At 40.7% G+C, this 25045-nt stretch overlaps 1 protein-coding gene across 2 annotated transcripts in view; it reads left to right on the top strand.

Annotated features, from left to right (window-relative positions):
- The window catches only part of ABCA1 (ATP binding cassette subfamily A member 1), a 147107-nt gene extending 123480 nt beyond the window's left edge, over positions 1-23627 (top strand). For both annotated transcript variants that reach the window (XM_054520393.2, XM_024252473.3), the window contains exons 33-50: positions 1040-1072; positions 2197-2302; positions 3788-3862; positions 4384-4553; positions 5953-6130; positions 8123-8238; positions 8351-8495; positions 10024-10147; positions 11235-11364; positions 11629-11749; positions 12531-12593; positions 13507-13613; positions 15965-16106; positions 16478-16612; positions 17565-17668; positions 18240-18332; positions 18992-19235; positions 20177-23627. In XM_054520393.2, coding sequence (XP_054376368.2) covers positions 1040-1072; positions 2197-2302; positions 3788-3862; positions 4384-4553; positions 5953-6130; positions 8123-8238; positions 8351-8495; positions 10024-10147; positions 11235-11364; positions 11629-11749; positions 12531-12593; positions 13507-13613; positions 15965-16106; positions 16478-16612; positions 17565-17668; positions 18240-18332; positions 18992-19235; positions 20177-20317 — 2227 coding nt within the window. In that variant the 3' untranslated portion in view covers positions 20318-23627. The remainder of the gene's footprint in view (positions 1-1039; positions 1073-2196; positions 2303-3787; positions 3863-4383; positions 4554-5952; positions 6131-8122; positions 8239-8350; positions 8496-10023; positions 10148-11234; positions 11365-11628; positions 11750-12530; positions 12594-13506; positions 13614-15964; positions 16107-16477; positions 16613-17564; positions 17669-18239; positions 18333-18991; positions 19236-20176) is intronic.
- The last annotated feature ends 1418 nt before the right edge of the window (positions 23628-25045 follow it).

Below are 25045 nucleotides of genomic sequence, written 5' to 3'. Positions count from 1 at the left end.
AAGCCTTATTTTATCTAAATTGTGATATTAATGTTGCTTTTATAAGTTTGTCACGAGGACTAAATTAAATGATGTACATAGAGTGCCTTGGCTACTCTCTGATGGGGGACTCCATGATAATTTGTGGTCTCGTAGAGGGAGCCCTGGGAAGGTTTAGGAGCCTGACTTGGCTGTGCAGCCTTGGGAGAGCCTTCTAGCTTCCCAGGACATGGCAGCCTAGTGTTGAATGCTTGGCTCAGCAAATGTTTGTTCTGGTTTCCTTCCCATCAACTTGGTCAGTTGGGGTCTTTCACTTAGGAGTTTCTCAGTGACTTTAAATGGCACGGGCATGCTGGAATGATAGTGACCATGAATTTCCAAGAAAGCAGCATAACTTCTCCATATGTCATCCACAATTGAAATATTGTTAATTGAAATATTATTGTTAATTGAAAAAGCTTCTAGGCCGGGCACGGTGGCTCATGCCTGTAATCCCAGCACTTTAGGAGGCCAAGGTGGGTGGATCACTTGAGGTCAGGAGTTTGAGACCAGCCTGGCCAACATGGGGAAACCCCATCTCTGCTAAAAATACAAAATAAGCTGGGCGTGGTGGCGCATGCCTGTAATCCCAGCTACTTGGGAGGCTGAGGCAGGAGAATTGCTTGAACCTGGGAGGCGGAGGTTGCAGTGAGCTGAGGTCGTGCCATTGCACTCCAGCCTGGGCAACAAGAGCAAAACCGTCTCCAAAAAGAAAGAAAGAAAGAAAGAAAAAGCTTCTAGTTAGGTTACATCTTGGCCTATAAGGTGGTTTGTAAATTGGTTCAACCCAAGGCCTGATTCTCATATAAGTTGTAGGGTATTTATGATGGAGAGAAGGCTGGAAGAGGCCTGAGCACAGGCGTCTTTTCTCTGGCACAACCCTACAAGGCCAGCCTGATTCTAGGATTATTTCTGTCCCTTCCTTATAACCTCAGGTGGATATTTACTCCTTTTGCATCATCAGGAATAGGCTCAGTGCTTTCTTTGAACTGATTTTTTGTTTCTTTGTCTCTGTCTGCAGCTTAAAGAACAAGATCTGGGTGAATGAGTTTAGGTAAGTTGCTCTCTTTCTGGCACCTTTAGCTCAGGAGGAGGATCGTGTTGCAGGTGTCTTGGATTGCAGAAAGCCTTGGGGATTGTTTGTCACTCACACAATTTTGGGTGCCATCTCACCGTGAGGGGGAGGGGAGCCCTGTGAACATGTGGAGCGCACAGGAGCACAGACAGATTTAGATTAGGCCTGCTTTATAGAGTTTCTGCCTAGAGCATCGTGGCTCAGTGCCCAGCAGCCCCTCCAGAGGCCTCTGAAATATTTGATGTACTGATTTCCTTGAGGAGAATCAGAAATCTCCTGCAGGTGTCTAGGGATTTCAAGTAAGTAGTGTTGTGAGGGGAATACCTACTTATACTTTCCCCCCAAACCAGATTCCCAAGGCTTCTTAAGGACTCAAGGACAATTTCTAGGCATTTAGCAAGGGACTAAGAAAGTCTTAGAGGAAATAAGAAGCACCAAAACCATCTCTTTGCACTGTATTTCAACCCATTTGCCCATCTGGGTTTTGAAGGAACAGGTGGGACTGGGGACAGAAGAGTTCTTGAAACCAGTTTGTTCATCATGGAAAATGAGATAGGTGATGTGGCTACCTCAGGGGGCCCGAAGGCTCCTTGTTACTGATTTCCACCTTTTCTCTCTGCCTTTTCCCCAAGGGCCAGGACCCCTGGATCTCTGGGCAGAGCAGACGCAGGCCCCTATAATAGCCCTCATGCTACAAAGGAGCCGGAGCCTGTGTATAAGGCCAGCGCAGCCTACTCTGGACAGTGCAGGGTTCCCACTCTCCCAACTCCCCATCTGCTTGCCTCCAGACCCACATTCACGCCCGAGCCACTGGGTTGGAGGAGCATCTGTGAGATGAAACACCATTCTTTCCTCGATGTCTCAGCTATCTAACTGTGTGTGTAATCAGGCCAGGTCGTCCCTGCTGGGCAGAAACCATGGGAGTTAAGAGATTGCCGACATTTATTAGAGGAAGCTGACGTGTAACTTCTTTGAGGCAAAATTTAGCCCTCCTTTGAATAGGAATTTGACTCAGTGAACCTTGTACACACTCGCAATGAGTCTGCTGCTGCTGATACTGTGCACCCCACTGTCTGGGTTTTAATGTCAGGCTGTTCTTTTAGGTATGGTGGCTTTTCCCTGGGTGTCAGTAATACTCAAGCACTTCCTCTGAGTCAAGAAGTTAATGATGCCATCAAACAAATGAAGAAACACCTAAAGCTGGCCAAGGTACAATATCTATCGTTAGAAGTATCAGAAAAATGGGCGTGTAGCTGCTGGGATGTAGGAGTAGTTGGTGGGTTAAACGGATCACCTGGCAGCTCATTGTTCTGAATATGTTGGCATACAGAGCCGTCTTTGGCATTTAGCGATTTGAGCCAGACAAAACTGAATTAGTTAGTTGTACGTTTAAAAGTGTAGGTCAAAAACAAATCCAGAGGCCAGGAGCTGTGGCTCATGCCTGTAATCCTAGCACTTTGGGAGGCCGAAGTGGGTGGATCACTTGAGGTCAGGAGTTCAAGACCAGCCTGGCCTACATGAGGAAACCCCGCATCTACTAAAAATACAAAAAAATTAGCTGGGCTTGGTGGCACACACCTGTAATCCCAGCTACTTGGGAGGCTGAGGCAGGAGAATTGCTTGAACCCTGTAGGAAGAGGTTGTAGTGAGCCAAGATTGCACCGTTGCACTCCAGCCTGGACAACAAGAGCAAAATTCCATCTCAAAAAAAAAAATTAAATCCAGAGATTTAAAAGCTCTCAGAGGCCGGGCACGGTGGCTTACACCTGTTATCCCAGCACTTTGGGAGGCTGAGGCGGGCAGAGCACAAGGTCAGGAGTTTGAGACCAGCCTGGCCAACATGGTGAAACCCCGTCTCTGCTAAAAACATAGAAAAATTAGCCGGGCATGGTGGCATGCACCTGTAATCCCAGCTACTCGGGAGGCTGAGGTGAGAGAATTGCTTGAACCCAGGAGGCGGAGGTTGCAGTGAGCCCAGATTGCACCACTGCACTCCAGCCTGGGTGACAGAGCAAGACTCCATCTCAAAAAAAGCTCTCAGAACAACCAGGTTTACAAATTTGGCCAGTTGGTAAATAAACTGGGTTTCAAACATACTTTGCTGAAACAATCACTGACTAAATAGGAAATGAATCTTTTTTTTTTTTTTTTTTTTTTTAAAGCTGGCAGGCTGGTCTGCAGGACCTGATAAGTCCTCACTTCATTTCTCTGTGTCTCAGGTTTCCCATTTTTAGGTGAGAATTAAGGGGCTCCGATAAAATGGACCCTAGGATTGTGGACAGCAGTGACAGTCCTAGAGTCCACAAGTCTGCTTTTGAGTGATGGGCCCATGTATCTGGCACATCTGCAGGCAGAGTGTGGTTCTGGCTCTTCAGATGATGCCGGTGGAGCACTTTGAGGAGTCCTCACCCCACTGTGATAACCAGACATTAACATCTTGGAGCTTTGCATCCCAGGATTTCTCTGTGATTCCTTCTAGACTTGTGGCATCATGGCAGCATCACTGCTGTAGATTTCTGGTCACTTGGTTCTCAGGAGCCATTTATTTAATGGCTTCACATTTAATTTCAGTGAACAAGGAAGTAGTGGCATTGCTCTTCACAGGGCCGTCCTGTTGTCCACAGGTTCCAGATTGACTGTTGCCCCTTATCTATGTGAACAGTCACAACTGAGGCAGGTTTCTGTTGTTTACAGGACAGTTCTGCAGATCGATTTCTCAACAGCTTGGGAAGGCTTATGACAGGACTGGACACCAAAAATAATGTCAAGGTAAACCATTGTCTTTGTTCTAGTAGCTTTTTGATGAACAATAATCCTTATGTTTCCTGGAGTACTTTCAACTCATGGTAAAGTTGGCAGGGGCAGTCACAACAGAAAAGAGCAAACTGTTAACTTTACCAGTGAGGCAGTACGGTATAGTGTAGTGAGTCAGAGAATTTGCTTTGCCACCAGACATACCAGGTAACCTTGACTAAGTTACTTAACCTGTCTAAGCCTCAGTTCCCTCATCTGTGAAATGGAGACAATAATCATGGCTATCTCCAAACTGTTGTGAGAATTCAATGAGTTAAAGATATAAGGTCCTCACCGCAGCGCCTGCCCACATAGTCAGTGATCACTATGTCCTGTACACTACAATTACTTCCCCATATTCTCTGATCATAGTGTTTTGCCTTGGTATGTGACTAGAATTTCTTTCTGAGGTTTATGGGCATGGTTGGTGTGTGTACACCTGCCTGCAGGAGCAGGGTTTGGGGGCATTATCTTGTACCTGGTATGCTTTCTTTCAGGTGTGGTTCAATAACAAGGGCTGGCATGCAATCAGCTCTTTCCTGAATGTCATCAACAATGCCATTCTCCGGGCCAACCTGCAAAAGGGAGAGAACCCTAGCCATTATGGAATTACTGCTTTCAATCATCCCCTGAATCTCACCAAGCAGCAGCTCTCAGAGGTGGCTCTGTAAGTGTAGCTGTGTTTGAATGGATGGAGTGGGGCAAGGAGAGGGTCGTGGAGGAGGGGAGAAAAATATGAAGCTCATTGTAGGGGAACAGCTGCAGAGACTGTTACATTATGATAAATCTGGGTTGATCCAGGCTCTGGGCAGAAGTGATAAGTTTACGAATTGGCTGGTTGGGCTTCTTGAACTGCAGAAGAGAAAATGACACTGATATGTAAAAATCATAACATTTAGTGAATTCATATAAAGTGAGTTCAAAAATTGTTAATTAAATTATAATTTAATTATAAGTGTTTAATCAGTTTGATTTGTTTAAAAACCACTGTTTTAAACTTGGTGGAATATGTTTTTATTAGCTTGTATCTTTAATTCCTAAATTAAGCTGTGTGTGTGTGTGTGTGTGTGTGTGTGTGTGTGTGTGTGTGTGTGTGTGTGTGTGTGTGTGTGTGTGTGTGTGTGTGTGTGTGTGTGTGTGTGTGTGTGTGTGTGTGTGTGTGTGTGTGTGTGTGTGTGTGTGTGTGTGTGTGTGTGTGTGTGTGTGTGTAGGTAGTTTAAAGCCAGGATGAGCTAGTTTAAAGTATGCAGCCTTTGGAGTCATACAGATCTGGGTTTGAATCTGGTCTCTAAACTTTATAGATGTATGATATTAAATGAAGCAGTTCATGTAAATTGCCCAGCACTCAGCACAGAGTTGATATTTCACACACATTAGATACCTTTCCTGTACATGGAGTATGGCAGTTCCTGTTTCTGCTTTACTCCTACAGGATACTAATATAGGACATTAGGATCTTTATACCAAGACCCCGTGTAATGGGCTTATAAGACCATTCTTATAAGAATCTGACAGAATTTTTGTATGTGTTAGATCAATAGGCTACATACTGTTATTTTCAAGTTGATTAACAGCCGGAAATATTAATTTATTTGAGTAGTTACAGAGTAATATTTCTGCTCTCATTTAGTTTTCAAGCCCCACTAGTCCTCTGTGTGTGAAAATTTACAACTTACTGCTCTTACAAGGTCACGAACAGTGGACCAAAGTGAATACCATTAACCACTCTGACTTCCTTCATTAGTTTTATTGTGGCAGTGGACTCTTTTGACCTCAGTAATATCAGTTTGGCATTTACATTGTCATATTTTTAGACTTAAAAATAATCATCTTAACCCTGAATAAAATGTGTCTGGCGAACAGATGTTTTTCCTTGGGCTGTGCCTCAGATATCTGTGTGTGTGTGTGTGTGTGTGTGTGTGTGTGTGTGTGTGTGGGCTGTGCCTCAGATATCTGTGTGTGTGTGTGTGTGTGTGTGTGTGTGTGTGTGTGTGTCCGTGTCCTCACTGATTGAGCCCCAACTGCATCAAAGACCCCTCAGATTTTCATACCCTTTTTCTTTCCAGGATGACCACATCAGTGGATGTCCTTGTGTCCATCTGCGTCATCTTTGCGATGTCCTTCATCCCAGCCAGCTTTGTCGTATTCCTGATCCAGGAGCGGGTCAGCAAAGCAAAACACCTGCAGTTCATCAGTGGAGTGAAGCCTGTCATCTACTGGCTCTCTAATTTTGTCTGGGATATGGTAAGGACACAGGCCTGCTGTATCTTTCTAATGTCTGTCAGGGCCATGGATTGATATGGATAAGAAAGAGCCCTGGCTATCATCAGGAAATGTTCCACCTACTCTAAAGATGTATGAAAAAGGAATAGCCAGAGGCAGGTGATCACTTTCATGACACCAAACACAGCATTGGGTACCAGAGTTCATGTCACACCAGAGGGAAAATTCTGTACACAGTGATGAAAATTAATACCACTACCACTTAAGTTCCTATGTGAGAACTTTCTCAAGAATCAGAGAGATGCAAGTCAAAACTCCAAGTCAATGCCTCTAACTTCTCTGATGGGTTTTAACCTCCAGAGTCAGAATGTTCTTTGCCTTACTAGGAAAGCCATCTGTTATTTGAAAACTCTGTACATTTTATCAGCAGCTTATCCATCCATTGCAAATATGTTTTTGTGCCGGCTACAATATATTGCTTCTATTTGGACCAATATGGGGGATTTGAAGGAATTCTGAAGTTCTAATTATTGTCAAGTACAGTTGAAATATATCTCACTGAAATATATCTCCCTGTAACTTCCATTAATTATAAGCTACACAGAGCAAATCTAATTCTTCTCCCACTGAACAAGTCCCTGGATGTTTAAAAACAACTCTCACACTCTCATTTAACCTGAGTATTCCCCAGATAAGATGATATATGAGAATACACTTTGTAACCTCCGCAGCACTGTACAAATGTGAGCAATGATGGTGGAGATGATGATGAGGTCTTTGCTGTTTATACCAAGCTCCTTAGACTTTGTCGCTCTTCTGATCTGATTGTCCTTGTATGGCCATGCTCTATATTGTGAATATCCCTTTTCAAAAGCAAAGCCAAGAATTAACCTTGTGTTCAGGCTGTGGTCTGAATGGCTATGAGTCCAGAGGGAGTTAATCTTTAGCCCACACTTCTATTATTGCAGCACAAAGATTTTGCATTTTGGAAGGAGCACGGTCTTACTGGCAACTTAGTGGTAAACCAAAACCTCCATTTCACACAAATGATTGTGAAATTTGGGACTCCTTCATTCTATACAAATTCATTTGATTTTTTTGAAACTAAACTTCATATTTATCCATATTAAATTACATGTGTTTTATTTTTGTTTTATCTTGATTCGGTAATTACTCCATTCAGTAAACACAGACTGAGTGCTATGTGTCTGACTTATGCCAGGCATAGGTAATTCAGAGATGAAAGTTCAAGTTCCTAAACCCATCTCTTATCTTCCTGAGTATTATCTGTCCCTCCCTGCTTTAGAGCTCCTGAAATTTGCTAGAAGCATGTCTTCATCTAAGTTGTTGATAAACACGTCAAGTAGGATTGGACTGAGGCAGAGCCCTGTAGTGTGAAGCTGCAGTTCTTCTAGCAGCTGACAAGCCCCACTATCACTTCCCTGCCTGTGCTTTGCTCTGCCAGCTGTGAATTCTCATAATTGTCCTATCGTCAAGTCTTTATTTCTGCATTTTACTGCTTGATACACTGTCAGGACAGACTTTAAAATTATTCTCAGTGCGATGAAACAATTCTGACATTCATGTTATGAGCAGTTACCTCATAAATAGATTACATGTGAGATTGAACTTGGGCAGACTATAATATAGCATTAATGATGAAACAGACACAATCATCTTCGGGAAGAAGAATGGAAGCTTATTTGCTGCCTGTGAAATTGAAATTACTCTGACTGGGAATCCATCGTTCAGCAAGTTTACTGAGCGTGACACCTTGGCTTGGCTGTTGGAAAGACAGAAAGGGCATGTAGTTTATAAAATCAGCCAAGGGGAAAATGCTTGTCAAAATGTATTGTCCGGTATTTTGATTAATAGTTTATGTGGCTTCATTAATTCAGAGTTACTCTCCAATATGTTTATCTGCCCTTTCTTGTCTGATAATGGTGAAGACTTGTGTGATGCATTGTATATTTGATTTAGAGGTAAACTGTATGTCTTTGTTTTCACTTTTAGTGCAATTACGTTGTCCCTGCCACACTGGTCATTATCATCTTCATCTGCTTCCAGCAGAAGTCCTATGTGTCCTCCACCAATCTGCCTGTGCTAGCCCTTCTACTTTTGCTGTATGGGTAAGTCACCTCTGAGTGAGGGAGCTGCACAGTGGATAAGGCATTTGGTGCCCAATGTCAGAAGAAGGGCAGGGGACTCTCACTAGATACTTATCTTTTTGTGTCTCAACAGGTGGTCAATCACACCTCTCATGTACCCAGCCTCCTTTGTGTTCAAGATCCCCAGCACGGCCTATGTGGTGCTCACCAGCGTGAACCTCTTCATTGGCATCAATGGCAGTGTGGCCACCTTTGTGCTGGAGCTCTTCACCGACAATGTGAGTCATGTAGAGAGAACACTCCTGCTGGGATGAGCATCTCTGGGAGCCAGAGGACAGTGTTTAATTGTGATCTTATTCCACTTGTCAGTGGTATTGACGCTACTGACTGCCTTGTCCTGTCTTCAGAGCCTGTCTTCCCTGAGAAGGCAAAGCACCTTTCTTCTTGCTGTGCCTTACATTTTGCTGGTCAAGCCTTTCAGTTTCTTTTGACAGTTTTTTTTTTTACTTCTTTCTTTTTTCAATGTTGCTCTTACCAAGAGTAAGCTCCTCTGCCATCCACTTTACACACGAGAGCTGGGCGACGCCATTCAATCCCAAGGCTTTTACCATCGCCTCTCTTGGTGTTTTTATTGTCATCTCTAAGATCTGTGCCTTTAGCCTTGATCATAACCTTGAACTCTAATCTCAAATTCTCACTTGCATAGTGGATTGTTCCATTTAGATAGTATATAGATACCCAACCTGGACATGTCCTAGTTTTCTTTCCCCTTGGAACTTAATACTTTTCTTGCCATCCCTGTCATACTCAGTGGCACTACCATCCACTCGGTCGCCCAAGCTGGCTCTTAGAGTTATCCTAGATGCTTGCTTTGCTGTTGCATATTTCCCACATTCAACTGGTTATGTTGTCAGTTCTTCCAGGTATGGACCTCTAAAATAAGGCTTCCTCTCCATTCCGGTTGTCATTGCCTTTGTCCAAACACAGCACACAAGGCCTTTTACAGTTGCACAACTCTTCCTGTCCATACCCACCACACCCTTTCCCAGCTGTAAGCTTCAGATGAGTTGTCTCCAACCACCATGCTCCTGTAGGCCTGGCTTGAAATGCCCTTCTTCTGTCACAGGGTCTGGTAGTATATCCCTTGCCCTTCAAGATTTAGCTAAAATGTGAAGCTTTCCTTACCTGCTGGGAGGTGTTCTCTCTTTTCTCTGTGCTCTCAGAGTCCTCAGTCCATGCCTCCAGTACAACGCACATCCACTTACGTGGTAATTTCCTGTTTACATACTTTTCCTACTCGGAGTGGAATCTGTTTCTTACTAACTTTTGCCTCTCCCATGACCTAGCACAGTGCATCCAGCGTATAGCCCCTTACTCAGTTGGTAGATATTTGGCCACTGTTGCCTTGTGGGATCATATTTGAAAAGAATTTCTAAAATTCTGACAAAATCCTGAAAGTCAAATATTGACCCAGACATGAGCAATTTGCTTTTAAAATGCTAAGGGATTTTTAATGGATTTGCTTCTAATTAAATCTAGCCTGTTTCTAAGCTTTATTCATTATTTCTCCATACTCAGAGCATTTCTCCAGATTTTCTAAAGAATAGAATTTTATTGCTACATATCATCAGCTATGCCTGCTGCTATTTAATTGGTATCTGAATTAAAAGGTCGGGTTTGTCCCTAGAGAATCAAATTTTTTCTTCACTCCCGTATTTCAGAATTTGATACATTTTTAGGATAAACCATGAATGACATCCGTTTCTTCTCTCTCACCCTCCCTTCCCTCCCATTTTTTTTTTTTAGAAGCTGAATAATATCAATGATATCCTGAAGTCCGTGTTCTTGATCTTCCCACATTTTTGCCTGGGACGAGGGCTCATTGACATGGTGAAAAACCAGGCAATGGCTGATGCCCTGGAAAGGTTTGGTGAGTGAAGCAGTGGCTGTAGGATGCTTTAATGGAGATGGCACTCTGCATAGGCCTTGGTACCCTGAACTTTGTTTTGGAAAGAAGCAGGTGACTAAGCACAGGATGTTCCCCCACCCCCATGCCCAGTGACAGGGCTCATGCCAACACAGCTGGTTGTGGCATGGGTTTTGTGACACAACCATTTGTCTGTGTCTCTGATAGCATTGAGAAAAGTGAAAGGGCAGTTTTGAAGGTAAGGAAAATAGTGGCATTTGCTTGGATCCACTGGCTCATGCCACTGTCTGGGTTGGTTAGAAGCACTGGAAAAGTCAAACCACAACTTTGAGAATTAGATGGTCAGGGAATCAGAAGGAAAGATGCAAACTTTGGCTCTATTAGGCAAGTCATGTGCCTGCAGATGAGGTCATATATTATCTTTTACACAGTCTATAAAATGATAATGTATTACATCTTTTTCTACCTTTAGAATGGTTAAAAGTATTTCTCCTGTAGCCATATGATTATTATTCATCCATTGGATAATATAGTCAAATGGGCCATGTTATTTACTGGACATAGAAGAGGGGCTTTTTTCCAACTTGGGGTACAAGGGAGATATGTAAGGAATTTAAGGAATGGTTACATGGAACTAGATTTAATTGAATCTAGTGATTTAATTGATTCACTAGGATATGTGCTACTGAAAGGGGCATCTGCTTAAAGTGCTATCTGATATTTCTTATTACTAAAACTTAGAATTTATTAAAAATACTGACTGTAAAAATTACTTGGGTTGTTTGCCTTTTTAAAAGGATTTTTGGCATGTCTCATTAAAAAAAGAAATACTAGATATCTTCAGTGAAGTTACAAATCGAATACACATTGGCTCTGAAATTCTGATAGACACTGGGTTACAAAAAGTTTTTCCAAATCAGACTTGGAAAGTGATCACTCCCTTGTTAGTCTTTTCTCCTTGTCATGGGTGATAGCCATTGGTGTTTATTGGAAGATCGGTGAATTTTAAGGAACATAGGCCCAAATTTGAGGAAGGGCCATGGGTTTTGATCCCTCCATTCTGACCGGATCTCTGCATTGTGTCTACTAGGGGAGAATCGCTTTGTGTCACCATTATCTTGGGACTTGGTGGGACGAAACCTCTTTGCCATGGCCGTGGAAGGGGTGGTGTTCTTCCTCATTACTGTTCTGATCCAGTACAGATTCTTCATCAGGCCCAGGTGAGCTTTTTCTTAGAACCCGTGGAGCACCTGGTTGAGGGTCACAGAGGAGGCGCACAGGGAAACACTCACCAATGGGGATTGGATTGAACTGAACTCAAAATATGTGATAAAACTGATTTTCCTGATGTGGGCATCCCGCAGCCGCCTCCCTGCCCATCCTGGAAACTGTGGCGAGTAGGTTTTATAATACTCCGTTAGAGACTGAATCTTTGTCCTGAAAAATAGTTTAAAAGGTTCATTTTTCTTATTTTTTCCCCCAAGACCTGTAAATGCAAAGCTCCCTCCTCTGAATGATGAAGATGAAGATGTGAGGCGGGAAAGACAGAGAATTCTTGATGGTGGAGGCCAGAATGACATCTTAGAAATCAAGGAGTTGACGAAGGTGAGAGAGTACAGGTTACAATAGCTCATCTTCAGTTTTTTTCAGCTTTATGTGCTATAACCCAGCAGTTTGCTGACTTGCTTAATAAAAGGGCATGTGTTCCCAAAATGTACATCTATACCAAGGTTCTGTCAATTTTATTTTAAAAACACCATGAAGACTTCTTAAAGAATTCTTACTGAGAATTCTTTTGTAATATGAATTCCCATTCTCGAATATATTGGTTTTATATGCTTACATTTATGTGTTAGTTATTAAAACATACTAATATTGTATATCTAGTCAAAACTGAGGTAGGGAGAATAAATGGTTGATTTTGGGTTTCATAGTCCAAAAAGCTGATATACTGCCAGTGCTTAAGAGGGTCTGTATCAGCCCTCTAGATGCCAGCATCTCCAAATTTTACTTTTTTGTAATCTGTACAGTATTTGCAATATTTTTATTACAAATTTCTACTCTGTGGAATTTAATTTTTAAAATACCTGCAATACATATGTATGTTGAATAAATGAAAAATTATGTAGATAATAATGAATGATATGGTTCTAAAAAGACAGGTTAAAAAGTAAGTTCACTTTTATTTTGAGCTTCAGAATCATTCAGAAGCCAGTCGCCACAAACGCAGACCAAGGCTCTTAACACATCAAATATGCCTATGGCTTAGGCTTATTGACAAGTCTTATGTTGCAGTGTATGTGGTTTATAGTCCTGCCTTCCACAGTTGCTTGGGAGAGCTGTGAGTCACTGAGGCTCATGAATGTTTACATTTTGTTTGTTGCAGATATATAGAAGGAAGCGGAAGCCTGCTGTTGACAGGATTTGCGTGGGCATTCCTCCTGGTGAGGTAAAGACACTTTTGTCTATATTGTGTTTGTCCCTATTAATTCAGACTATTTCTACCCAGTCAAGCAACGATGCTCGTTAAGGGGTAAAAGTGGATTTTAAGGGCATCTGTATTTATGCCAGGATGGAGCAATTAGTCATCGAGAAGAAAGGGACCCTGTATGTCAAGAGAATGATTTTAGAGAATCCAATGCAATTTAAGAAAAAGCATGGGGCCGGGTGCAGTGATTCACACCAGTAATCCCAGCACTTTGGGAGGCCGAGGTGGGCAGATCACGAGGTCAGGAGATTGAGACCATCCTGGCCAACATGGTGAAACCCCATCTCTACTATAAATACAAAAATTAGCTGGGCATAGTAGTGTGTTCCTGTAGTCCCAGCTACTCGGGAGGCTGAGGCAGGAGAATCGCTTGAATCTAGGAGGGGGAGGTTGCAGTGAGCCGAGATTGCGCTGCTGCACTCCAGCCTGGTGACAGAGTGAGACTCGTCTCAACAACAAAAACAGAAAAAGCATGCACATCTAAAACATGCTTTTGTGATCCATTTGGGATGGTGATGACATTCAAATAGATTATTAAAAATAGATTTTCTCCTTTCTGGTTTCCGTTTGTGTTCTTTTATGCCCTTTTCCCAGAGTAGGTGGTGCAATTTGGCTAGCTGGCTTTCATTACTGTTTTTCACACATTAACTTTGGCCTCAACCTGACAACTCAAATAATATTTATAAATACAGCCACACTTAAAATGGTCCCATTATGAAATACCTATTTAAATATCTATACGATGTGTTAAAACCAAGAAAATATTTGATTCTTCTCTGATATTTAAGAATGAAGGTTTGAGGTGTTACATGTTAGGGGCATTTATATTCATGTTTTTAGAGTTTGCTTATACAACTTAATCTTTCCTTTTCAGTGCTTTGGGCTCCTGGGAGTTAATGGGGCTGGAAAATCATCAACTTTCAAGATGTTAACAGGAGATACCACTGTTACCAGAGGAGATGCTTTCCTTAACAAAAATAGGTGAGAAAAGAAGTGGCCTGTTGCTGCAAAGACTTTGTTTTTAATTTATTTAAAGAAATAGATTGTTATTTTTGATTACAGTGGTATTTTTAGAGTTCATAAAAATGTTGAAATATAGTAAAGGGTAAAGAAGCACATAAAATCATCCATGATTTCAATATCTAGAGATAATCACAATTTACATTTCCTTTCAGTCTCATTCTCTTCTTTTAACAGCTTTATTCAGGTATAATTTACATACAATATAATTTGCTTGTTTTTTAAGAGTATAATTCAGTGATTTTTGGTAAATTGAGAGTTTTGCAAGCATCACCACAATCCAGTTTTAGAACTTTTCCATCACCCCACATCTGTCTTATATACACATATAAATGTGCCATACAATTGAGATCATACTGTATGTAGAGTTTAAAATTAGTTTTTATTGTTAATGAGTGTATTATGAATATTTCCCAATGGGTTACATTTCCTAAGATGTGGAATTTTACATTGCTACATAAAATTCCCCTATGTACATGTACCTATAATTTATTTAATAAATTCCTTATAAATGTTGGACATATATTAGTTTCCATTTTTCACTATGTAAATATGTCCCTGTATACATCTTTTATTATTTCCTCAGGAACAATTCCTACAAAGTAAATTGCCCTCTCTAAAGAGCATACAAATGGACAGAGCCATCATTAGGCCATTTTCTGAGACTGCACAGGTCACAAAGCAATCTGATCTTTGGGAATACAGCTATATTTTATAGGCTTCTTAGATAATGTTACTCTAAGTACTTTAAATGTGTGGGGCTTCTCTGGGCTTTTTTTTTTTTGAGACGGAGTTTTGCTCTTACTGCCCAGGATGGAGTGCAATGGCGTGATCTTGGCTCACTGCAACCTCCGCCTCCCAGGTTCAAGCGATTCTCCTGCCTCAGCCTCCCGAGTAGCTGAGATTACAGGTGCCTGCCACAATGCCCGGCTAATTTTTTTGTATTTTCAGTAGAGACGGGGTTTCACCATGTTGGCCAGACTGGTCTTGAGCTCCTGACCTCAGGTGATCCACCTGCCTCAGCCTCCCAAAGTTCTGGGATTACAGGCGTGAGCCACTGCGCCCGGCTTCTCTGGACTTATTATGTGGAGAGATAGTACAAGGCAGTGGCTTTCAAAGTTTTCTGACCATGACCCTTGTGGGAAATACATTTTATATCTCAACCTAGTATGTACACACAGACATGTAGACACATGTATAACCTAAAGTTTCATAAAACAGTACCTACTGTTACTAATTGTAGTGCACTCTGCTTTTTCTTATTCTACTTTATACTGCGTCATTAAAAAAGTGCTGGTCATGACCCACTAAATTTATTTCCCAACCCGCTAATGCACAATGACTCACAATTTGAACATACTGGACAGGGGGATAGCCAATAAAATTGAAAAGAGCAAGGAAATTAATGTATTCATGATCTCCTCTCGTGTCTCTTACATTTTTCAGTAGCAATGTAAAGGAGTCCTAAGAGAACAGACATTCTGGGAACAGCAGGCCTAGCGCTGCACAACTGCTTTCCTAGGCTTGCTCCTAGTACCAAGCTCCTGATGCATATAGCAGTGGCAGTAATAACCGGCCCATAGTAAGGTTTGTCACAGGGACTGGTTGTAAGAACTGATTTGGTTGGTATAGCTGTGAGGGCCTGGCACGGTGTCCATGTGTGCCTCAATCCTAATTCTGAAAAAGGCTGACCCTGGGGGTGCTAATTAGATACACAGAGAGGAATGAATGCTGCCAAAAGGCCAAGTTCATGGCAATGGCGCTGTGGCTGAGGTGCAGTCATCAGTCTGGAATGTGGACACTGAACTTCTCTCACATCTGATTCTTCACTTGACTGGCTTCATAGAACCCAAAAGCCACCCCACCACCACATAAATTGTGTCTCTAGGTTCTGTGTTGCTCACACCCAAAATTTCTGGGCCTTCTCACTTGGTGCATATGAATGGTGCATATGAGTGAAGTCTAGGATGGGGCCTTAGCGTTAAAGCCCTGGGGTAGTGTGACTGAGATTGTTGGTAAAGAATGTGCAGTGGTTGGCATGACCGCAGAAATTCTGAAATGGGACTGCACCTGCAGACTGAAGTGTTCAGAGAGCCAGGGAGGTGCAAAGACTGGGCAGGGCAGAGGCAGGAACCCTGCCTGCCAGGAAGAGCTAGCATCCTGGGGGCAGAAAGGCTGTGCTTTCAAGTAGCAGCAGATGTATTGGTATCTTTGTAATGGAGAAGCATACTTTATAGGAACATTAGGCCAGATTGTCTGACCAGAGTATCTCTACCTGCTTAAAATCTAAGTAGTTTTCTTGTCCTTTGCAGTATCTTATCTAACATCCATGAAGTACATCAGAACATGGGCTACTGCCCTCAGTTTGATGCCATCACAGAGCTGCTGACTGGGAGAGAACATGTGGAGTTCTTTGCCCTTTTGAGAGGAGTCCCAGAGAAAGAAGTCAGCAAGGTACTGTGGGCACCTGAAAGCCAGCCTGTCGCCTTTGGCATCCTGACAATATATACCTTATGGCTTTTCCACACACATTGACTTCAGGCTGTTTTTCCTCACGAATGCAGCAGCACGAAATGCTGGTTCTTTGTATCTGCTTTCAGGGTGGAAACCTGTAATGTTGGTGGGGTGGGGCTGGGTGGGCAGAGAGGGAGTGCTGCTCCCACCACACGAGTCCCTTCTCCCTGCTTTGGCTCCTCACCAGTTGTCAGGTTATGATTATAGAATCTAGTCCTACTCAGTGGAAGAACTTTCATACATGTATGTGTAGGACAGCATGATAAAATTCCCAAGCCAGACCAAAGGCAAGGTGCTTTTTACCACTGTAGGTTGGTGAGTGGGCGATTCGGAAACTGGGCCTCGTGAAGCATGGAGAAAAATATGCTGGTAACTATAGTGGAGGCAACAAGCGCAAGCTCTCTACAGCCATGGCTTTGATCGGCGGGCCTCCTGTGGTGTTTCTGGTGAGTGTAACTGTGGATGGAAAACTGTTGTTCTGGCCTGAGTGGAAAACATGACTTTTCAAAAGTCCTATATGTCCAGGGCTGTTGTATGATTGGCTTGTCTCCCCCCAGGGACAGCGGAGCAACCTTGGAGAAGCAGAGGGAAGCTTCTCCCTTGGCACACACTGGGGTGGCTGTACCATGCCTGCAGATGCTCCCAAATAGAGGCACTCCAAGCACTTTGTTTCTTAGTGTGATTGAGGCTGGATATGTGATTTGATCTTTCTCTGGAACATTCTTTCTAATCATCTTTGTGTTCATTCCCTGAAAATGGAGAGTGTGGACACAGCTTTAAAATCCTCAAGGTAGTAACTAGGTCATAGTTCCTTACACACAGATAGATGAAAAACAGATCAGACTGGGCAGTGGCCCTTGACCCTTTTTCTTCTGTAGATAAGAGCATTGATGTTATTACGGGAAGAAGCCTTTGAGGCTTTTATGTATTCCACATGGGTCTGGAATTTGTTTCTGTAAGGCTAACAATTGCAATATACTAGGGTAATCTGAGTGAGCTGGAATAAAAAAGAAAAAAGAAAAAAAGGAATTTCACCCCAATCTTATACTGACTTCAGTGGAGGTTTCAGACAAAAAGTTGTTTTAGTATATACTTATCAGTCATGAAAAGATAATACAACTAAATGGCCTTTTTCCTTCCCTATTTATTTGGAGAAATTTAATTATATAAAAAAGTACTCAGAATATTTGAGTTTCCTGCATCAATAAGACATTTATAATAATGACCTTGTTTACAAATGAATTTGAAACTTACTCTAATTCTTTGGTCCATCAAGAAATAACTAGAATGGTAAGTTAAAATTTAAGCTGTTTCAAAGATGCTTCTGCATTTAAAAACAAATTTATCTTTGATTTTTTTTCCCCCCAGTAAATAAGACTTATTTTATTCTAATTACAGGATGAACCCACCACAGGCATGGATCCCAAAGCCCGGCGGTTCTTGTGGAATTGTGCCCTAAGTGTTGTCAAGGAGGGGAGATCAGTAGTGCTTACATCTCATAGGTCCGTAGTAAAGTCTTCGCTTCCTCACTGTGGGATGTTCTAACTTTCCAAGTAGAATATGTGATCATTTTGTAAAAATTAGAAAATACAGAAAAGCAAAGAGTAAAGCAATTATTACGTGAAATTATACGACTTGGAGACAACTACTATCTTCACTGGGCTGTTTAATGTTTGCAGAATTTTCCTATGCAAATCTGTGTATGTGTGTGTGTGTGTTTATGTGTATTCTTAAAAAAAATGCAAGCCCAGTATAAATACTGCTCTTTTTCACTTAATATATTGTAAACATTATTCCAAGTCAGTGCATTTAGGTGTCATTTCTTATGGCTGGATAGTATTCCATTAGGATATACTCTCATTTAACTATTCCCCTTTTTGTAGACATTTGGATTATTTCCAACTTGTTCACAATTGTAAACACCACTACACTGAACAGCATCATCCCTATATCCACATGTACTTGTAACAGAATACAATTCCCTAGGAAGCTGGAATGCTGGAAGTCATGGTGATGTTCTTATGGTTATAGAGAATCTCTCTAAAACTAAAACCTCTTTCTGTTTTACCACAGTATGGAAGAATGTGAAGCTCTTTGCACTAGGATGGCAATCATGGTCAATGGAAGGTTCAGGTGCCTTGGCAGTGTCCAGCATCTAAAAAATAGGTAACAAAGATAATTTCTTTGGGATAGTGCCTAGTGAGAAGGCTTTTGCTATTTATTCTTTTGTGAGTATATAAATGGTGGCTCTAAAATAAAGGGAAATAAAACTGAGCAAAACGGTATAGTGGAAAGAATGAGGGCTTTGAAGTCAGAACTGCATTCAAATTCTGTCTTTACCATTTACTGGTGCTGTGACTCTTGGGCAAGTTACTTAACTACTGTAAGAATCAGTTTCCCTGGAAGATCTACCTCCTAGCTTTGGGCTATAGATGAAATGAAAAACATTTACATGTGCCAGTACATGTAAAGCGCAAGCTTTGGAGTCAAACACAAATGGGTTTGCATCCTGGCCTTACCAATTATGAGCTCTGAGCCATGGGCAAGTGACTAACTCCCTGGGCCTCAGTTTCTCTGTAACATCTGTCAGACTTCATGGGTCCAGGTGAGGATTAAAGGAGATCATGTATTTACAGCACATGGCATGGTGCTTCACATAAAATAAGTATTTAGTAAATGATAACTGGTTCCTTCTCTCAGAAACTTATTTCTGGGCCTGCCAGGGGCCGCCCTTTTTCATGGCACAAGTTGGGTTCCCAGGGTTCAGTATTCTTTTAAATAGTTTTCTGGAGATCCTCCATTTGGGTATTTTTTCCTGCTTTCAGGTTTGGAGATGGTTATACAATAGTTGTACGAATAGCAGGGTCCAACCCGGACCTGAAACCTGTCCAGGATTTCTTTGGACTTGCCTTTCCTGGAAGTGTTCTAAAAGAGAAACACCGGAACATGCTACAATACCAGCTTCCATCTTCGTTATCTTCTCTGGCCAGGATATTCAGCATCCTCTCCCAGAGCAAAAAGCGACTCCACATAGAAGACTACTCTGTTTCTCAGACAACACTTGACCAAGTAAGCTTTGAGTGTCAAAACAGATTTACTTCTCAGGGTGTGGATTCCTGCCCCCACACTCCCGCCCACAGGTCCAAGAGCAGTTTGTATCTTGAATTGGTGCTTGAATTCCTGATCTACTATTACTAGCTATGCTTTTTACTAAACCTCTCTGAACCTGAAAAGGGAGATGATGCCTATGTACTCTATAGGATTATTGTGAGAATTTACTGTAATAATAACCATAAAAACTACCATTTAGTGAGCACCTACCATGGGCCAGGCATTTTACTTGGTGCCTAATCCTATTTAAATAAGATTAAAAAGTACCAAAAAGGTCCTGACACTTAATAATTACTCAGTAAATATTTTCTTCCCTCTTCCCTTTAATCAAGACTGTATGTGCCAAAGTAAATGGATGACTGAGCAGTTGGTGATGTGGGGGTGGGGGGCGATATAGAAAGTCAATTTTTGGCTGGGTGTGGTTGGCTCATGCCTGTAATCCCAGCACTTTGGGAGGCTGAGGTGCGGGCAGATCATGAGGTTAGGAGATCAAGATCATCCTGGCCAACAGGGTGAAACCCCGTCTCTACTAAAAATACAAAAGTTAGCTGGGCATGGTGGTGTGCACTTGTAGTCCCAGCTACTTGTGAGGCTGAGGCAGGAGAATTGCTTGAACCCAGGAGGTGAAGGTTGCAGTGAGCCAAGGTCTCGCCACTGCACTCCAACCTGGGGACAGAGCAAGACTCCATTTCAAGGGGGAAAAAAAAGTCTATTTTTAAGTTGTTATTGCTTTTTTCAAGTATTCTTCCCTCCTTCACACACAGTTTTCTAGTTAATCCATTTATGCAATTCTGTATGCTCCTACTTGACCTAATTTCAACATCTGGAAAAACAGAACTAGAATAAAGAATGAGCAAGTTGAGTGGTATTTATAAAGGTCCATCTTAATCTTTTAACAGGTATTTGTGAACTTTGCCAAGGACCAAAGTGATGATGACCACTTAAAGGACCTCTCATTACACAAAAACCAGACAGTAGTGGATGTTGCAGTTCTCACATCTTTTCTACAGGATGAGAAAGTGAAAGAAAGCTATGTATGAAGAATCCTGTTCATACGGGGTGGCTGAAAGTAAAGAGGAACTAGACTTTCCGTTGCACCATGTGAAGTGTTGCGGAGAAAAGAGCCAGAAGTTGATGTGGGAAGAAGTAAACTGGATACTGTACTGATACTATTCAATGCAATGCAGTTCAATGCAATGAAAACAAAATTCCATTACAGGGGCAGTGCCTTTGTAGCCTATGTCTTGTATGGCTCTCAAGTGAAAGACTTGAATTTAGTTTTTTACCTATACCTATGTGAAACTGTATTATGTAACCCAATGGACATATGGGTTTGAACTCACACTTTTTTTTTTTTTTTTTTTTGTTCCTGTGTATTCTCACTGGGGTTGCAACAATAATTCATCAAGTAATCATGGCCAGTGATTATTGATCAAAATCAAAAGGCATGCACATCCTCATTCACTAAGCCATGCCATGCCAGGAGACTGGTTTCCCGGTGACACATCCATTGCTGGCAATGAGTGTGCCAGAATTATTAGTGCCAAGTTTTTCAGAAAGTTTGAAGCACCATGGTGTGTCATGCTCACTTTTGTGAAAGCTGCTCTGCTCAGAGTCTATCAACATCATTGAATATCAGTTGACAAAATGGTGCCATGTGTGGCTCACATCCTGCTTTGATTCCCTCTGATAAGCTGTTCTGGTGGCAGTAACAGGCAACAAAAATGTGGGTGCCTCTAGGCACAGGAAACTTGGTTCCATTGTTATATTGTCCTGTGCTTCGAGCCATGGGTCTATAGGGTCATCCTTATGAGACTCTTAAATATACTTAGATCCTGGTTAAGAGGCAAAGAATCAACAGCCAAACTAATGGGGCTGCAAGCTGCTGAAGCCAGGGCATGGGATTAAAGAGACTGTGCGTTCAAACCTAGGGAAGCCTGTGCCCATTTGTCCTTACTAACATGGTACACTGCATCTCAAGATGTTTATCTGACACAAGTGTATTATTTCTGGCTTTTTAAATTAATCTAGAAAATGAAAAGATGGAGTTGTATTTTGACAAAAATCTTTGTACTTTTTAATGTTATTTGGAATTTTAAGTTCTATCAGTGACTTCTGAATCCTTAGAATGGCCTCTTTGTAGAACCCTGTGGTACAGAGGAGTATGGCCACTGCCCCACTATTTTTATTTTCTTATGTAAGTTTGCATATCAGTCATGACTAGTGCCTAGAAAGGAATGTGATGGTCAAGATCTCATGACATTATATTTGAGTTTCTTTCAGATCATTTAGGATACTCTTAATCTCAATTCATCAATCAAGTATTTTTTTGAGTGTATGCTGTAGCTGAAAGAGTATGTACGTATGTATAAGGGTAGAGAGGAATTAAGTCTCAGTACACTTCCTATGCCATGTTATTCAGCTCACTGGTTTACAAATATAGGTTGTCTTGTGGTTGTAGGAGCCCACTGTAACAATACTGGGCAGCTTTTTTTTTTTTAATTGCAACAATGCAAAAGCCAAGAAAGTATAAGGGTCACAAGTCTAAACAATGAATTCTTCAACAGGGAAAACAGCTAGCTTGAAAACTTGCTGAAAAACACAACTTGTGTTTATGGCATTTAGTACCTTCAAATAATTGGCTTTGCAGATATTGGATACCCCATTAAATCTGACAATCTCAAATTTTTCTTCTCTTCAATCACTAGTCAAGAAAAATATAAAAACAACAAATGCTTCCATATGGAGCATTTTTCAGAGTTTTCTAACCCAGTCTTATTTGTCTAGTCAGTAAACATTTTTAAAAATACTGTTTCACTAATACTTACTGTTAACTGTCTTGAGAGAAAAGAAAAATATGAGAGAACTATTGTTTGGTGAAGTTCAAGTGATCTTTCAATATCACTACTAACTTCTTCCACTTTTTCCAAAATTTGAATATTAACTCTAAAGGTGTAAGACTTCAGATTTCAAATTAATCTTTCTATATTTTTTAAATTTACAGAATATTATATAACCCACTGCTGAAAAAGAAAAAAATGATTGTTTTAGAAGTTAAAGTCAATATTGATTTTAAATATAAGTAATGAAGGCATATTTCCAATAACTAGTGATATGGCATCGTTGCATTTTACAGTATCCTCAAAAATATAGAATTTATAGAATAATTTCTCCTCGTTTAATATTTTTCAAAATCAAAGTTATGTTGGTTTTCTCATTTTACTAAAATCATATTCTAATTCTTCATTATAGTAAATCTGTGAGCAACTCCTTACTTCAGTTTCTCTGACTTCAAGGCCATATTTTAAAAAATCAAAACGTACTGTGAACTATTTTGAAGAAAACAACATTTTAATACAGATTGAAAGGATCTCTTCTGAAGCTAGAAACAATCTATAGTTATACATCTTCATTAATACTGTGTTACCTTTTAAAATAGTAATCTTTTACATTTTCCTGTGTAAACCTAATTGTGGTAGAAATTTTTACCAACTCTATACTCAATCAAGCAAAATTTCTGTATATTCCCTGTGGAATGTAACTGTGTGAGCTTCAGAAATTCTCAAAATACGTGTTCAAAAATTTCTGCTTTTGCATCTTTTGGACACCTCAGAAAACTTATTAACAACTGTGAATATGAGAAATACAGAAGAAAATAATAAGCCCTCTATACATAAATGCCCAGCACAATTCATTGTTAAAAAACAGCCAAACCTCACACTACTGTATTTCATTATATGTACTGAAAGCAAATGCTTTGTGACTATTAAATGTTGCACATCATTCATTCACTGTATAGTAATCATTGACTAAAGCCATTTGTCTGTGTTTTCTTCTTGTGGTTGTATATATCAGGTAAAATGTTTTCCAAAGAGCCATGTGTCATGTAATCCTGAACCACTTTGATATTGAGACATTAATTTGTACCCTTGTTATTATCTACTAGTAATAATGTAATACTGTAGAAATATTGCTCTAATTCTTTTCAAAATTGTTGCATCCCCCTTAGAATGTTTCTGTTTCCATAATAGAAATAGGTATGCTATTATCCCTTCTTATACCCTAAGATGAAGCTGTTTTTGTGCTCTTTGTTCATCATTGGCCCTCATTCCAAGCACTTTACGCTGTCTGTAATGGGATCTATTTTTGCACTGGAATATCTGAGAATTGCAAAACTAGACAAAAGTTTCACAACAGATTTCTAAGTTAAATCATTTTCATTAAAAGGAAAAAAGAAAAAAAATTTTTGTATGTCAATAACTTTATATGAAGTATTAAAATGCATATTTCTATGTTGTAATATAATGAGTCACAAAATAAAGCTGTGACAGTTCTGTTGGTCTACAGAAATTTACTTTTGTGCATTTGTGGCACCACCTACTGTTGAAGGGTTATAAAGCCATTAGAAAAGTAGAGGGGAAGTGATTTGGATCAAAAGGAAAAACTTTAGAAAAGATTCAAATGTTCCCTTAATCATAAAAGAGAACTGAGGGGACTATTTGAAAATAAAAGATTGTTTTGTATTTTCATGTTGGTTAAGATACTGAGTAACTGGTATTAAGTGTTAGAGGTTTTTAGATAAATATTCTACTTAATGATTATGAAGCTGCACTGAGATTTCTGAAAATGCTCTGTAGCTGAGCTTATTTAATAAATGTTCACTTGGTATAGGGAAAGCTACAAAGGCAGCCTTCAGTGCCCTTTTGTTTATTCAACCAAAAATATAAGGACACAATATAGCAGTTATACTGGCAAGGTGCTGGGGGTGGTGGCAATGGTGAGCAGGAAGGCGAAGTAGATGTGGAAACAGAAATGATACTAATATTGGTGATTCCTTCCTTTTTTCCTGTAATAAGTGCTGTGCAGACAACATATGAGCAGTGCTGATAAATGTAAATGTATTTTTCATAGCTCATTAAGAATCAGTTTCAGAAAAAGATGTCTGCTTATTTTGCTACTTGAAGAATCCCTGTCAAACAATCCTTTTGAGGCAGTACAAGAGGCTGTCTCTATTTGTGACCTCGGGAATGGCTGTGACAAAGTGTCGTGAGCAGTCCTTTTTCTGTGGCACAGATCTGAACTTTGTGTGCAGAAAAATCTTGGCTTGAAGTGAGCCAAGATGCCCCCTGAGCATCAGCATGACAACTTCATCCTCCTATCTTGAAGTTCATGTTATAGTGACTTTAATGAAATCATAGAACACTGTTTCTTCGTGAACAATGACAAGGGAGAGGAAAAAACTTTACTGAAAAATAAAAAGGCAGGTAATTTAGATGAAAATATGTTACCCGTGAGTTTTTGTTTTTGCTTTTTGTTTTTGTTTTTGAGAAACAGAATCTCGCTTTGTCATCCAGGCTGGAGTGCAGTGGCATGATCTTGGCTCATTGCAACCTCCGCCTCCCGGGTTCAAGCGATTCTCCTCAGCTTCCCAAGTAGCTGGGACTACAGGCATGCGCCACCATGCCCAGCTAATTTTTGTATTTTTAGTAGAGATGGGGTTTCACTATATGTTGGCCAGGCTGGTCTCAAACTCCTGACCTCAGGTGATCCGTCCGCCTTGGGCTCCCAAAGTGCTGGGATTACAGGCGTGAGCCACTTCGCCTGGCCCTACCCATGAGTCTTGACTAAAACATTCTTCTATCTGTAGAAAAGCCCAAAAGAACTTTTCCAGATTCAAAAAACTTGACACTTTGTAATGGTAATGTCTACATTAAGTACAAAAAAAAAAAAAACCACTTCGCTTCAGTTTTCAAGTGTTTACTGTGTTG

Source organism: Pongo abelii, chromosome 13 (genome assembly GCF_028885655.2).
Source record: "Pongo abelii isolate AG06213 chromosome 13, NHGRI_mPonAbe1-v2.0_pri, whole genome shotgun sequence".
Taxonomy (NCBI): Eukaryota; Metazoa; Chordata; class Mammalia; order Primates; family Hominidae; genus Pongo; species Pongo abelii.
This window is presented reverse-complemented; position numbering and strand designations above follow the sequence as displayed.